Genomic DNA, 16686 nt, shown 5'->3' with positions numbered 1-16686 from the left:
GATGGATGGATGGATGGATGGATGGATGGATGGATGGATGGATGGATAGATTTTTTTAATATGTAGTGGGCCAGATTGAAGTCACTCGTGGGCCAGAAATGGCCCGTGGGCCGCCAGTTGAATAGCCTTGTCCTACAGTGTTCTCTCTTTACTCTTTGATGCTTCTCTGTGGTCCACCTGCACCACTGGGTTCTACTCAAAAACCACTCCTCTGACAGAATAATCAGTTCACAACCAGAACCCAGCGGGTGGACCTCTTGGGCTGATTACATTGCCCAAGAGGAGGTGTCTGTCATCAGGTGGAGCAGGTTCTGGATCGAAACGGCCCAGAGACAGACACCACAGCCCGGAAATTGAAGTCTTGCAGTCATCCCTTCTCACCGAGGAGGAGGAAAGGAGGGAGGCTCAGCTCCGGCAAACTGCCACCATAGGAGGGACCGACAGCAAAGAAGGGTCAGTACTGCCAGCTCCCAGTTCCGACCTTCCCCAATCTTCCCCATCTGAGTGGTGGAGAATTTTGTAGGGGGAGGGACAGTCGAGCCCTAACTCGTAGGGCTGAGTACTGAACTTTGGTTCTTTTATGGTACCAACCGAACTGCTTCGGTCGGTATATGCATCAAAATATGCCTCGTCTTTCGGTGTCAAGTTTCAACCACATGTAACATTACAGCCAATGCCAGTGCTGCAACTTGCAGCCACCAGGAAAAACACATACGTCGTTACGCCCACAGACAGGGTTCACGTGGTTCTGTGGCAAGCCATGATAACCATTAATAGCCACAAATGGCCACCTGTGGCTATTAATGGTTATTATGGCTTGCCATAATATCTGCATTGTGAACTAGTTGCATGTGTTGGCAACACAACTAATTTGATGAAGCGCCTGACTGTGCATGTAATCAATTTAAGAGCGTAAAGTTGCTCCGTGTTTGTCTGCAGGAGAAAGGTGCGCAGCCTCCTCCTCCTCTCAGTGTTACAGTCATCCTGTGGGTGTTGGAGCCTGAACGGCCTGAATCAACGTCTCCACGACCGGACTCTGCTTCATCCGAGGACGGAGCTGTGTCTGTGTTTCAGCTGATAAGTTTACGTTTGTTGACGATACTGCAGCTTAATACGTGCATCGCGGTAAGATCAACTAGGATCCATGTAACGCTAACTTTAAAATATTAGTGTGTAACTTTATTTCATGGCTAACTATGTAGCTAGCTAAATCAGAAGCTAACTAAAGATTGACAGTAGAGTTGCATTCAGGCCTAATAAATCCGGTCTGGACCGAGCCCGTAGTTTTTTTCCTCGAGCCCTTCCCGGACCCAACGGATTACAGGTCATTAGAGGGCCGACCCAAAAAACCCACTTTTTTTAAATTAAGCTTTTACTGCTTTTGTAAGCAAATCAGTTTGACATGATATTTTAAAAACGTAATGAAAGGAAGATATAATATTTATTTCTTTAACAAGTCACCAAAATGGATATTAACGTTCAAAACAAATAGCCTAAAAAATTAACTCTAAAGATCGGCTGTTATACAGATGAACAAAAATATTTTTAGATCAAATTTATTTGGAAAAATGCAGAACAAGGTTATTTTAATTGAACATGGAGCTCGCTTCGGCTTTTGTAGATTCTGCTACTCCTTCACTGCAGATGACTGCGGAGACGCGCGCAGCCGTCGATCAGCTGATCAATCAATACATCCAACGCGCGCAGCCAGTGGCGTCCATCTGAGCTTAACACAACCTCTTTAAACCGGCCGCTCGGACCTGCCTCCTCCTCTACAAGTAGATTAACACTATTTTATATTGTGCATTTAGTTTTCTTTGTGCTTTTTAATTCGTAAAACTGCAGAAGCCTGAGCCCACGTGCACAATTATTGCACAATGCCAGTGATGTCTTCCACAGTCTGACTAACTGCTGCACTCTTAACATATAAACTTCCTGCCTCCTCCTCTACAAGTAGAGTAACACATTTTATATCATGCATTCTTTTATTTGTTCTGTATGACTCGTAAAACCGCATCAAAGCCAGAGACCGGCCAGCACATTAATCACATTATAACGGCCCGGACCGGCCCTCATCCGGGTCAGGACGGGTTTCGGGTTCAGGTTAGAAATGACAGCTCTAATTTTTTTTTTTTCAGTTACTCTTTATTTATCCAGGTGGGCTCATTGAGCCACGAGAACTCATTTTCAAGAGAGACCTGTTTAGGGAGAAGATGGGGGTTAAGGGCCTTGCTCATGGGCCCAGAGTGGGGCGAATGAGGGTGGAGGCAGGCGTGAGTGCTTCACCTACCCCACCCACATTTTTGATGTTGTTGGTACCGGGGCGTGAACCGGCGATCTTCTGATCACAGGCCCACCTTCTCTAACCTCTGCGCCACCACTCCCCCATGTTGATGTTCCTGAAGACAAACTGTTCGGTGAAAAGGTCCTCAGTGTGCAGCAGTGAGCATTAGACACCGACGTGTCACTGGTTTGAAACTGGTCTTTTGAACTGGAAATTATTTGTTTATTTTGGCTTGGAATGGAATTTGTACTGTAATGTGTAACGTAATTTTCTTTTTGTTACAATTGATGTTATTTATAAAATTGGTATAGAAACGAATGCCGTTCAAGAACCAATATTGAAGTGAAGGTACTGGTACCGATACCAAAATGGTTTGAACGATACCCAGCCCTACCCGCTCGTTGACGGAACAAGTGAATGTGGGTCAACCAGAGGAACAGACAAGTCAGCTGACGTTTCTCGATTGGACTAACTCCTCAGATAAGTCTCACACCGACCTCATCTCCTTAAACTCACAACTTGACAAACATCTGCTGCTCTCAACCCAGACTGTCAATACGATTCACTACAAAGATTAGTATCTGAACCTGTACTCAGTGGTGGTCCTAGCCTATTTGGCGCCCTGGGCGAGCAACCCCAACGGCACACCCCCCCCCCCCCCCCCCCCCCCCCCCCCGTTGCGCAGGCCGTCGGGTTGCTGCTAAATTGTGCCCCCTGCCTGCTGCGTGGTGCATGACAGGCAGTTTGTATCAGAAGGTCACTGCACCAGCACAACAACACTTCTTTTAATTTATTTTCCAAACAAGAAATACAAAATAAACTGTACAAATGAACCTTGTACCAAACCTATTTGTACTAGTTGTATGTACTTTGAACAACAAGAGAATAACATGCACATCAACTGACAAGTCAAGTCAAGTTTATTTGTATAGCACATTTTAAACAGAAGCTGTTACCAAAGTGCTTAACAAGAAGAACACAACATAAAATATAAAGTAACAAGATATAATTACAGCATATGGACTAAAAGAAAGAAGAAAAAAAACAATTAGAAATGCTGTCGCCTAAATGTTGATCCTCCTTGCCTTCCTTGATGCAAAGTCATCAATAATCTCATCATGTGAAATCTGCTCAGCAACTGCGTGGTTGATCCTGATGACTGCCAGACCACTGAGGCGTTCCTGGGTCTGAGGCTGCATTCACAGCAGCCCTGTTTAGTCCACTTTAATCCAACTCTAGCTCGTTTTCCTAGAAAGTCCGGTTCGTTTAGGGAGGTGTGAACGCACCATCGAACTCTGTCACGGAAGAAAAAGGTGAACTCTGGCCCGGCTAAAACCTAGGTCTGGGTCCGGTAGAAGAGAACTCCAGCGCGGTTCCAGTACAGTGTGAATGTAATCAGACCGGTCCCGCTCCACAGGACAAACAAACACACATTTCTCTTATATGGAGCCGTCAGCTGACTTGTGTGAAGAACAATATTCTCCATGGTCTTCTGTCTCATCTTCTGCTCATGCTGAGTCCATTGTTGAAAAATGACAAAATATAACTCCTAAAACTTGATGCCACTTCATTTTTATTTTTATTTACAGAAGAAGAAGAAGAAGAAGAAGAAGACGTGTCTTCAGAGGTTTTTGTGTCGTTTCTTTCAGTAGTTCTTGGTGCAGTGCCCCCACAGGCGAGCGGGGGAACAGGTTGGTTCAACAGGTTGGTTCAACAGGTTGGTTCAACAGGTTGGTTCAACAGGTTGGTTCAACAAGTTGGTTCAACAAGTTGGTTCAACAGGTTGCTTCAACAGGTTGGTTCAACAGGTTGGTTCAACAGGTTGGTTCAACAGGTTGCTTCAACAGGTTGGTTCAACAGGTTGGTTCAACAAGTTGGTTCAACAGGTTGGTTCAACAGGTTGGTTCAACAGGTTGGTTCAACAGGTTGGTTCAACAAGTTGGTTCAACAGGCTGGTTCAACAGGTTGGTTCAACAGGTTGGTTCAACAGGTTGGTTCAACAGGTTGACTCGACAGGTTGGTTCAACAGGTTGACTCGACAGGTTGGTTCAACAGGTTGGTTCAACAGGCTGGTTCAATAAGTTGGTTCAACAGGTTGGTTCAACAGGTTGGTTCAACAAGTTGGTTCAACAGGTTGGTTCAACAAGTTGGTTCAACAGGTTGGTTCAACAGGTTGGTTCAACAGGTTGGTTCAACAGGTTGGTTCAACAGGCTGGTTCAACAAGTTGGTTCAACAGGTTGGTTCAACAGGTTGGTTCAACAGGTTGGTTCAACAAGTTGGTTCAACAAGTTGGTTCAACAGGTTGGTTCAACAGGCTGGTTCAACAAGTTGGTTCAACAGGTTGGTTCAACAGGTTGGTTCAACAAGTTGGTTCAACAGCTTGGTTCAACAGGCTGGTTCAACAAGTTGGTTCAACAAGTTGGTTCAACAGGTTGGTTCAACAAGTTGGTTCAACAGGTTGGTTCAACAGGTTGGTTCAACAGGTTGGTTCAACAGGTTGGTTCAACAAGTTGGTTCAACAAGTTGGTTCAACAAGTTGGTTCAACAGGTTGGTTCAACAGGTTGACTCGACTGCACAGCGCAGTGTGAATGCAAACGCACCAGCTCAAATGTAACAAAAGCTCATGAATATTGGTCCCGAACCGAACCAAGTCTACCGGACTATCAGGTGTGAAAACGACCTTAGTTGACCTCAGATATGTTTTTATCATTTTCAACTTTGAAAAGCTTCTTTCTGCTCCAGCCACTGTGACAGGAATGGTAACTGCAATTCTAAGAGTTAAACTGACAGCAAATGACAAAAACAACTTAGCCTTTTTTTTAACCAAGTCTACATATATTTCCAATTTATGAAATTCATAGTAGGAGAACTTATTGTTGGTGTGCACAGAACGCTCAGGATCGACTGCACGAGACAGTATAAATTTAAACATCTGTCTTCCTCGGTCCATCACTCAGTACAAACTGGGACAAAGAGGGATCCATCTTAGATGGCGGCCGCGCTGAAACATTAGCGCCTCCAATGGGCCGTCAGTCTTCGAGTTCCAGTCATCCAGAGTACATCACAAAATCATTGCCTTTAGAAAGTATAGTGGCCCATTATTACTTTTCCATGTTGTTTGTTTAGTTTAAGAATTCAATCTTCAAGATGGTAATATTTTCCGCTGTTAACATATGTCGTCCTAAGCAGCTAACCAGTTAGCATTAGCAAGCTACTGCCTACACATTTCACACAAGAAATGACAGCGACACTCAGCTCTTCTTACCTTTATCTTTTGCTCTTTCTCCTCTTCTTCTTTTCTCTTTTTCCTAAACTGCACACCCGATGGCTTTGACCTGTTCCTTTCAGTCTTCCATAATTTGCATTTAAGCGGAATAGATTAATAGGTGGTGGTGTTATGCCGTGATATGCCGCCCCCTGCTGGAGGACGCCCATGTCGCCCATATAAGGAGCCGCCACTGCCTGTACTCATTCAATTCCCAGAGTACTATGAAATACTAATCAAAGTAATGACTCTTAAACAACAGTACAAAGAACCATCCAGCTGCAACTCTCCGGTACCAGCACAGAACCCAGTACAAAGAACCATCCAGCTGCAACGCTCCGGTACCAGCACAGAACCGCCTGCCCCTTGTGTTGTTGAGGGAGTCCTGGAGGACGCCTCTCACTTTGCTCCTGAGAGGGTCCAGGAGTATGCCTCTTGCTCCTGTAGTACCAAGAGGGTCCATGAAGACACCCCTCACTCATCCCCCAGAAGGACGTCTCTAATTACTCCTTGAATTCAGAAGGTTCTGAGTCACCTGTAGTTCCAGAGTCTCATGTGTTCTCCAATTCTCTACTAGAGATCCCCGAGTCTCCTGCAGGTCATGAGTCTCCTGTGAGTTCTGAGTCTCCTGCAGATCCTGATTGTTCCACACCCTCTGTGTTCCTCGCCTCATGAGGGTCACACATCTGCAGAGGGTTCCACACCTCAAGAGGGTACCACGTCTCCATGAGAAGGTTCCACACCTCGAGGGTCCCACATCTCCATGAGAGGGTTCCACACCTCGAGGGTCCCACATCTCCATGAGAGGGTTCCACACCTCGAGGGTCCCACATCTCCATGAGAGGGTTCCACACCTCGAGGGTCCCACGTCTCCATGAGAGGGTTCCACACCTCATGAGCACTCCATGCCTCTAGGAGAGAGGTCAACACCTGCTGCAGCCCCTGAGGTCTCTACACCCGCTGAGGTCTCTCTGGTCTAGATGTACGGGTCAAAAATTGTGAAGCCTTTAGAATTTTCTGTTTCTGCATAAATATGACCTAACATTTCTTGTTTTCTTCTTCTTTTGGCTTTTGACTCTTCAGCAGTCCCCAGAGCAGGTCATCCTCCTCCATCTCATTCTGTCCTCTGTCCTCACTCCAACTACCTCCATGTCCTCTATCATATTTCTCTTTTTTTGTCTTTTTCCTGCAGCTGCATTTCTAACATCCTTCGACCAATATACCCACTGTCCCTCCTCTGGACGTGTCCAAACCACTGTCCGTCCTCTGGACGCGTCCAAACCACTGCCCCTCCTCTGGACGCGTCCAAACCACTGCCCCTCCTCTGGACGTGTCCAAACCACTGTCCGTCCTCTGGACGCGTCCAAACCCCTGTTCGTCCTCTGGACGCGTCCAAACCACTGCCCCTCCTCTGGACGCGTCCAAACCACTGTCCGTCCTCTGGACGCGTCCAAACCCCTGTCCCTCCTCTGGACGCGTCCAAACCACTGTCCCTCCTCTGGACGCGTCCAAACCCCTGTCCCTCCTCTGGACGCGTCCAAACCCCTGTCCCTCCTCTAGACGCGTCCAAACCACTGCCCCTCCTCTGGACGCGTCCAAACCACTGCCCCTCCTCTGGACGCGTCCAAACCACTGCCCCTCCTCTGGACGCGTCCAAACCACTGCCCCTCCTCTGGACGCGTCCAAACCACTGCCCCTCCTCTGGACGCGTCCAAACCACTGCCCCTCCTCTGGACGCGTCCAAACCACTGTTCGTCCTCTGGACGCGTCCAAACCCCTGTCCCTCCTCTGGACGCGTCCAAACCACTGTCCGTCCTCTGGACGCGTCCAAACCACTGCCCCTCCTCTGGACGCGTCCAAACCCCTGCCCCTCCTCTGGACGCGTCCAAACCACCGTCCGTCCTCTGGACGCGTCCAAACCACCGCCCCTCCTCTGGACGCGTCCAAACCACTGCCCCTCCTCTGGACGTGTCAGTCTGGCCTCTAGCTTTATCCCAGATATCAGACATGTTCCAGTTTTCAGTATTTTAAATCGTTTTATCATGGAGCTGCTTTGGTTTAGTTTTTATTTCATTTCTTTTATTCACTTGTCATTTTATTGGACGTCTGTTTTGTCTGTAGCTCCTCTGGGTTCTTTCTTGAAATCCGGTCTCTTGTAAATGAGTGTTTGGGGCTCAGTGAGACTAACCTGGAGAAACTGTGCTAAATAAATTACATATTTACCTTAAATTAATTGTTACATGTTGTTCTGATTTCTGTATTTATTCTTCATTTTGGTTAATAAGGTTTAAATGACACTTTGTGTCTGTCAGTGAGCCCTGCTGGTTCTGAATGTTTTCAACCCACCTGGTCAGAACTTTGGACCCACCTTGGTTGGTCAGAACTCCCCAGCAGACCCGCTTCCTCTCTGGACCCGAAGGATTTAACGGGACCAGCTCTGCAGCTCTTTTCCGGGACATTTCCAACTTCCGGTTAGAACCTGGTCTGTTCTGGATCCATCCTCAGCACGAGCTGCAGCTGGGGGCGGAGTCAGGACTGGCAGTGTTCTGATTGGCTGAATGAGCCGAGGCACGTGATCAGCTCACGCGTTTAACGTTCTAAATGGAGAAGGTGTGCGTGTGCGCGCGTGTGTGAGTGGGGGTTGAACGGTGTATTTTTGTCATGGCTCCATGTCAGAGGGAGTTCAGACTCTTTTTTGGGGGGTGCTCAAACACCGCTAAATTTTAACTCAGCACCTCTGAGAAATAAAAGTTAAAGAATATATTTATTTATTTATTTATTTATTTACTTATTTATTTATTAGGCCATTGTGGGTTTGGGTTTTGTTTATTGCGTTCATGAGTCAATGCAACAAAATAAGCAAATTTCAAAAGGTAAACAGATCATTGTGTGGTGGTACCGAGTGGAGTCATTAATATTAATATTAGGCACACCACTTCAGACATCTTACAAAAATACTTCTGAGACAGGCTTCCAGATTTAGAAAACAATTTATTAATTTCCATTTTTATTTATAAATACTTTTTCTTTATATACTTTAAATACTTTTTTAACTCCTATTAAAAAAACAAGAACGGAACAAACAAATACAAAACCTAGGAGCTGAGGTTACCGGAAGAAGACCACCAAACCTGCAGCACCTGACCCCAGGAGAAACAAAATTAATAAAAGGTCAAACACCACACTAAGTAAAATCAAAAAGAAAATGAAAATAAACAAAATTACAAATATAATAATTAAGTGAAAGACATCAACCAACTACCAACATTAAATAAATGTCAGCCCAACAAATATCTAAATTATATACCATAATGATTCACAAAACATTAAATGGGCTGTAAACAAACCAAAATAAGGAAACTCAAAAACTTAACAAATCAGATACTCATTTTAAAGGTTATTCAGAACCAGGTGCGTGGCTAATTAACCACGCCTCTGATGTGAGTGCCCCAACATCAAAAATTCAGTGAAGCAGCCACATCGTCTGGAGAGCAGTAATCCAGAGAAACCGAACAGTTGTATTCCCCGTAGAGACAAAACAGGTGTGGTCTCTGTAGAGACAAAAGAGCAGTGGTCCCAACTCAGTAAAAGACCTGCTGGCGCACACATGGGAGGAGGAGGAAAGCAGCAAGCTTGGCGTTCACCCCACGAAGGCCAGAACAGCACTCATAACACGATCTGCCGCTCAGCCGCAACCAAACCCCACACGGGTTGCGAGCCACGTAGTGGGAGCGTGAAGAGCAAACCAAGTGCCAGAATGAGCTTTGCCGCCTCCTTTTATTCTCCGCCCACCTCATTTAACTGGAAGTGACGTTTCTCTATCCAGTTATATTTCTATACTGCTACAATTGTAACATTTGATTCATTTACAGAATGACTTTAATTGCTGGATGTCCAGCCCCTGAGCTGCTGGCTCTCACAAATTGTGTCCTCCTGCTTTAGAGTATGGAATACAGTTTATTCCATTTCCAAAACCTAAACTTTGACCCCATTTACACAAACACAGGGGGACACGTAGGTTATTTTTACAGATGTTGATTTTTCAGATGTTGATTCGAGGGAAAAGCATCTGCGTTGACACGGGCCACATTTTATGTTTACATGTATCTGCAGCAAACCCGCCAAATCCGCTGTAGTTGCCATGCCAGGTCATTGGTTGGCGATGTGAAATTTTATACATTCACCTAACGTGCATGCACGCTGCCTGGGACTGCTCTCAGGAAGGACTTTCCTCTGGGCTGAAAGCCCAGCTAAAAACAACGTAACAACAAGTTAGAGCTGGATTTTGGATACAAGTCCACAGATTTGATGCCTATCGGGACCGCATCCTCTAACAGCTCGACACCGGTCACTGAGTGGACCAGAACTGATGAGGATTATGTCGGGCTTTCTACTCTATGATAACCAGTAGCCAGACATCGAGACGATTTACAGCAGGTAAATCAACGTTCTTAATAATGTTTGCTTTTGTTTACTTCAGTTACACAACAACCAACGGAGTTTTTATTTTTCCTGTAAGGAAAAGCTGTCCTCCCACCAGAGGGACCAGTTCCAAATGAGCGTACATCTCAGTGGTGAAGGAGGATGAAGAGAGATATGTTGGAGCAATTATTCTCTTATAATTCCGTTCAGTTCTTTTATTAAATCCATTATGTTTTAAGCTGCATTAACCAAAGGAGTGACAGCCTGTAAAAGCCAGATAAACAACAAGGCGCCAGAACCCAGGATGACAAGAGAGAGGAAGGGTCCAGTTCAGTTTACAGTACGGTTAAAGTGTTTTTAACAGTGGCGGCTGGTCAACAGGGGACGCTAGGGTGCCGCCCCACTATTACCTTGAAGACAGAAAATAAATAAATAAAAATTTAATAATAAAATAAAATATTTGAAAATATTTGTACTTTGTATATATTGAATGATCCTAGGAGCTATGCTGTCGGGGACAATTATAATTGCCCCTGGTAGGGTCTACCAAGGCAGATTGGTCCTAGGTGACAGGCCAGACAAAGAGCAATTCAGAAAATTTTTATAGACAAAACAAAACAAGGAACTCAGTGTCCCTTGCCCGGAAGTGAGATACCGGGGCCGCACTTTAGATCCAGCCTGGGGGAGGGGCTCGTCGGCAAGTGCCTGGGGACCGGGTCTCTACCCATGGGGCCCGGTCAGGCTCAGTCTGAAGGAGCAACATGGGTTTGCCTGCCTGTGGACCCACCACCTGCAAGAAGGGCCATAGAATTCAGGTGCATGATGCCATGGGCAGTGGCCAAAGGCAGCGACCTTGGTGCTCTGACCCTGGCTTACCAAAGCTGGCTCTTGGGACATGGAATGTAACCTCTCTGGCAGGGAAGGAGCCTGAGCTTGTGAGCAAGGTTGAGAGGTACCAACTAGATATAGTTGGGCTCACCTCGACACACAGCATGGGCTCTGGAACCAATCTTCTTGAGAGGGGCTGGACCTTATTCCACACTGGAGTTGCACATGGTGAGAGGTGTTGAGCTGGTGTGTGTCTACTTGTACCCCCCCCCCCCCCCCGACTTGGTGCCTGTGTGTTGGAGTTTCCCCCAGTAGATGAGAGGGTGGCTCCCCTTCGCCTTGGGGTGGGGGGACGGGCTCTAAGTGTTGTTTGTGTCTATGCGCCGAACTGCAGTTAGGAGTATCTGGCCTTCTTGGAGTCCTTGGCAGGGGTGCTGGAAGGTGCGCCAGCTGGAGACTCCTTTATTCTGCTGGGGGACTTCAATGCCCATGTGGGTAATGACAGTGTGACCTGGAGGGGCATGATTGGGAGGAATGGCCTCTCTGATCTGAATCCGAGTGGTGTTCTGTTGTTGGACTTCTTTGCTAGTCATAGTTTGTCCATCACAAACACCATGTTCGAACATAAGGGTGTCCATAAGTGCACTTGGCTCCAGGATGCCCTAGGTTGTAGATTGATGATTGACTTCATAGTTGTATCTGATTTGCAGCCATTTATTTTGGACACTTGGGTGAAGAGAGGAGCTGAGCTGTCAACTGATCACTACCTGGTAGTGAGTTGGATTAGATGGCAGAGGAAGATTCCAGACAGACCCGGTAGACCCAAATGTGTAGTGAGGGTTTGTTGGGAACGCCTGGCAGAAGAACCCGTCAGAGAGATCTTCAACTCACACCTCCGGGAGAGCTTTAACCATATCCCAGCTAAGGTGGGGGACGTTGAGTCTGAATTGGCCATGTTCCATGCCTTGCTTGTTGAGGTAGCTGCCTTGAGCTGTGGCCGCAAGGTTGTCAGTGCTTCTTGCAGGTGGCCATCCAGGAACTCGGTGGTGGACATCCTGGGTTAGGGAGGCTGTCAAGCTAAAGAAAGAGTCCTATCGGGCCTTGTTGGCCAGTGGGACTCTTGAGGCAGCTGAGGAGTACCAGAGGGCCAAGCGGTGTGCAGCCTTGGCTGTTGCTGAGACAAAAGCTCAGATGTGGGAGGAGTTTGGTGAGACCTTGGATAGAGACTCTTGGTCGGCTCCGAGGAGATTCTGGCAAACCATCAGGTGGCTGAGGAGGGGAAAGCAGCACTTTACTAACACTGTGTTCAGTGACGGTGGGGTACTATTGACCTCAACCAGTGATGTCATCGGGAGGTGGAAAGAATACTTCTTGGACCTTTTCAATCCCACCAGCACGTCTTCCATGGAGGAAGTTGAGTCGGGGGACTTTGCAGTTGATCGTCCATAACTGTGGCTGAGGTCACCAAGGTAGTTAAAAAGCTCTGAGGCAGCAGGGCTCCAGGAGTGGATGAGATTCACCCTAATTTCCTTAATACTCTGGATGTTGTGGGGTTGTCTTGGCTGACATGCTTTTTCAACGTTGCGTGGATATCGGGGAAAGTGCCACTAGATTGGCAGACTGGGGTGGTGGTTCCCCTCTTCAAAAAGGGGAACCGGAGGGTGTGCTCCAATTATAGGGGTATCACTCTCCTTAGCCTCCCTCGTAAGGGGTACTAGAGAAGCGAGTCCGATCATTGGTCGAACCTCAGATCCAGAAGGAACAATGTGAGTTCCGTCCTGGCCGTGGAAAACTGGATCAGCTCTTTACCCTCACTAAGGTCCTCAAGGGATCATGGGAGTTTGCCCATCTAGTCTACATGTGTTTTGTGGACTTGGAGAAGGCAATTAACCATGTTCCTTGGGGTCCACTGTAGGGGGTGCTCTATGAGTATGGGATTGGAGGCCCATTCTTACAGGCTGTTCAGTCTCTATACAAGCAGTGCAAGAGTTTGCTTTGCACTGCCGGTAGTAAGTCGGACCACTTCAGGGTGGGAGTTGGAATCCGTCAGGGCTGCCCATTGTCACCGATTCTGTTCGTAACTTTTATGGACAGAATTTCTCGGTGCAGCCAGCTGGTGGAGGGTTTCCGTTTCGGTGGCCTCAGGATTCCATCTCTGCTCTTTGCAGATGATGTGGTCCTGTTGGTGTGATCCTACCATGATCTTCAGCTCTCACTGGAGCGGTTCACAGCCGAGTGTGAAGCGGCTGGGATGAGAATCAGCACCTCCAAATCTGAGGCCATTGTCCTCAACCGGAAAAGGGTGGATTGCTGTCTTCAGGTCGAAGGTGAGGTTTTGCCTTAAGTGGAGGAGTTCAAGTATCTCAGAGTTTTGTTCACGAGTGAGGGAAGAAAGGAGTGTGAGATTAAAAGATGGATTGGTACAACATCTGCAGTATTGTAGACGCTGGACTGGTCCTTTGTGATGACGAGAGAGCTGAACTGTAAGACAAAGCTCTCTGTTTACTGGTCGGTCTTGTAAGGGTCCCACTGCCTGCAGCCTGCCTTGCTGATGGCCGCTGATTACCAACACCTGGCGGCCATCAGCCTGATGAGCCTCTCCATCTACTTAAGGCTGCAGTCCGGTGTGATTCGACGCTGGAGCATATCACCTCTTATGGTATAGTACTGTTGTGAGGCAAATGTCTTGGTGAAAAGAATTTGTTCACCTTTTGCTCTTTTTTCCAGTTTCCTGGTTCCTCGTGCTCTTTGGATTCCCTCGTGACCTGATTTGGATCCCTTGGCCTCTCAGGTATTCCTCGTGCCTCTTTGCCTCCAGTGCCAGCCTTCCTCGTTCCCCTTTTGGACTCTTGTTGGATTTCCCTCTGCTGCTCGCTCTCCTTGGACTGAAGGACCAGCTCTCCCCTACGGGTTGGACTGTAAGGACAAACGCTCATTAATCAAACAACTTTGGCCTTCCCCGTTGGACAGCTAATAACCTGTCGTCCCTCTTTCCAGGAGCCTCAGAGGAGCAGCCTGTGCATGTCATTTAACTCACTGTAAATAATAAACACTGTTCTTTTGTATTTCCCCTTGTGTCTGCCTCGTTCTGGGTCTCATATCATCTGGGTTCCCCGTGCACTCCTAACAGGTCTACGTTCCTACCCTCACCTATGTTCATGAGCTCTGGCTAGTGACCGAAAGAAAGATATTGCAGATACAGGCTGTTGAAATGAGTTTTGTTGGATTTCATATTTTTATACCTTCTTATATTTCCTATCAAGCATTCAAATGTCATGTTATACAAAGTGTGTGTGTGTGTCTTTCTTCCAGGGTTGCACTATATTTATAGAAAATGTTTGCTAATTCTAACTAGTTGACCTTTAAATATAATCTCATATTAGCTAAGGATAATTTTACAAGTTCACATTTGATATATTACAAGCAATCAAATCATGACAGATAGCAGACTGATTAACATAAATAAAGCTAGAACACATTTCTTTAATTTAGACAATATAGTTTGACTAAATAAGATCCCTCAGGATCTCTCTTAATAATAACCATTAACATTTAATGATTGTTGAATACAGGGTCGGTTTAGCTGAGAGGACACAGAGTTAATTGTCACAGTAAGCTACAACAGCAAAAGTATAAAAAGGATCAAGTAAGAACACGCAAACATGAGTTAGATAACAATTAATAGTTATTAATTATTCCTAGAAATAAACAACTTTAACTCAAATCATTTGGTATCGCTAAGGTATAATCACGTTAAACAAACAGCTAAAACGAACGATTTCAGTGAGGCAAAACTTCTTATCTGAAATGTAGATATTAACGTCCTTGAGGGGGCGGGCTAGAGTCGTAACCCTAGCAACAGAAGCTAAACCAATCAGAAAGCTAGCCTTCTCAAACTGTGATAAAAGGCCGGAAATGACACACGCCCACCGAGCATTTCCGGGAGGCGCACACCGAGACGGTTCGTTCTTTAATGCTCCAAAATATATGCATATATTTTAATAATGTAATTGTTTGTCTCTGAATATCTGTAACCCATGTTTTGTCAAATAAATCTTTTATACCGAGGGCGACGTCTCAGCTGTTTTGAACACGACGTGGTAACCAGCCACGACAGTTTCCTCCGCAGGGTAGCTGGATTCTTCCTTAGAGATAAGGCGAGAAGTTCAGTTATCAGGAGAGACTCAGAGTAGAATCGCTAATCCTTCATGTCGAGAGGAGCCAGTTGAGGTGGTTCGGGCATCTGGTAAGAATGTCCACTGGGCGCCTCACTAGGGAGACGCTTCGGGCATGTCCAACAGGGAGGAGATCCCGGGGAATACCCAGGATATGCTGAAGAGACTATGTCTCTCGGTTGGCCTGGGAATGCCTTGGATTCCTCCCAGAAGAGCTGGAAGAGGTGGCTGAGCCTCCCTGGTCAAGCTGCTGCCCCCGCAACCCGACTTCGGAATAAGTGCAAGATAATGGATATGTATAAATTGTTTTAGTTGTGTAAGATAACTATTTTAAAGTTAATGATGAGTAAAGTTGTTTCTTTCAAAAATGTATGGTATGGTATGGTATAAAGTTTATTCATTTTTAAAAAGTACAGAACAATTCCATAACAATATAAAAAAAGATACAAGAGATTTAAAATGAAAGGCAGCAGAAAGAAGAAAAAATCTTATTATATCTGCCCCTTTTTTCAAACAATTATTTCAATCATAATAATTTTCAAGTAACAGAACAAAATGAATAACTTTCTAATTTTTCTAATTCTAATACAAAAAACACACTAAGCTACTTCATTTTTTATTTTTTTTAACAATCCAGTTTTGATCCATCCATCCATTATCTTTACCCGCTTATTCCATTTTGGGTCACGGGAGTCGCTGGTGCCCATGTCCAGCAATCACTGTGCGAGGGGCGGGGGACACCCTGGACGGGTCGCAAGTCCATCACAGGGACACATAGAGACAAACGAGACAAACAACCATTCACTCTCTCTCTCACACCTAGGGACAATTTAGAGTTACCAATCAGCCTAACATGCATGTTTTTGGTCTGTGGGAGGAAACTGGAGTACCCGGAGAAAACCCACGCATGCACGGAGAGAACATGCAAACTCCACCCAGAAAGGCCCCTGGGCCGGGGTTTGAACCAAGGACCTGCTCGCTGAGAGGCCCAGTTTTGATCTTTTTTTTAAATGTACACATTGACTTGGCATTTTTGACATCGCTCTCTAGACCATTCCACAATCCAACTCCTTGGATTGAGGTAGACCTTCCCTTCAGACTAGTTCTGAATTTTGGTTTGACAAATATCTCTATCCCCTTAAGATTATAACAACTTTGTCTTTTAACAAAATTTCTTTGGATATTTAACGGTAATGTGTTATTTTGAGAAAAATGTTGTCTCTGATTAATGATGTATTTCTGCTGTAGGGGTGCATGAATTCACAAATATTACCGTTACTTCCGGTGTTGGACTGGAAGTTTTTTGCATATTTGTTTCTACAGTACAGGCACCAGGAATAACGTGGATTGATCTGGATAATGAAAATAAGCCTCTTTCAATAATTAACTAGCTCCTAGTGTTAACAATGAAGCATTTAAATTGAAGGTACATTGAAATGGTGAAATGCAATTGCTATATTGTGTGCTAAGATGCACTAGGTTAATCTTGAATGTAGTACTCCCTACCACCTTGTGCATATTGTGCTTTTCCAAATATGTGTATTCTGCTTTTTTATTTCATGTGTCTTTCTCCTGTATAATTACATTTGTAGAACATGCTACTGGATGCCTCAAATTTCCCCCCAGGCATTAATAATCAATCAATCAATCAATCAATCAATCAATCTATCTATCTATCTATCTATCTATCTATCTATCTATCTATCTATC

General features: G+C 45.6%; 1 protein-coding gene across 1 annotated transcript in view; it reads right to left on the bottom strand.

The window, feature by feature from the left end:
- The window catches only part of LOC119422991 (ankyrin repeat and SOCS box protein 5), a 37780-nt gene extending 31333 nt beyond the window's left edge, over positions 1 to 6447 (bottom strand). Inside the window, exon 1 of the mRNA XM_037690401.1 lies at positions 6204 to 6447. Within this exon, the coding sequence (XP_037546329.1) occupies positions 6204 to 6447 (244 nt within the window). The remainder of the gene's footprint in view (positions 1 to 6203) is intronic.
- Between the last annotated feature and the right edge of the window lie 10239 nt (positions 6448 to 16686).

Source organism: Nematolebias whitei, chromosome 16 (genome assembly GCF_014905685.2).
Source record: "Nematolebias whitei isolate Nwh7 chromosome 16, NemWhi1, whole genome shotgun sequence".
Taxonomy (NCBI): domain Eukaryota; kingdom Metazoa; phylum Chordata; class Actinopteri; order Cyprinodontiformes; family Rivulidae; genus Nematolebias; species Nematolebias whitei.
This window is presented reverse-complemented; position numbering and strand designations above follow the sequence as displayed.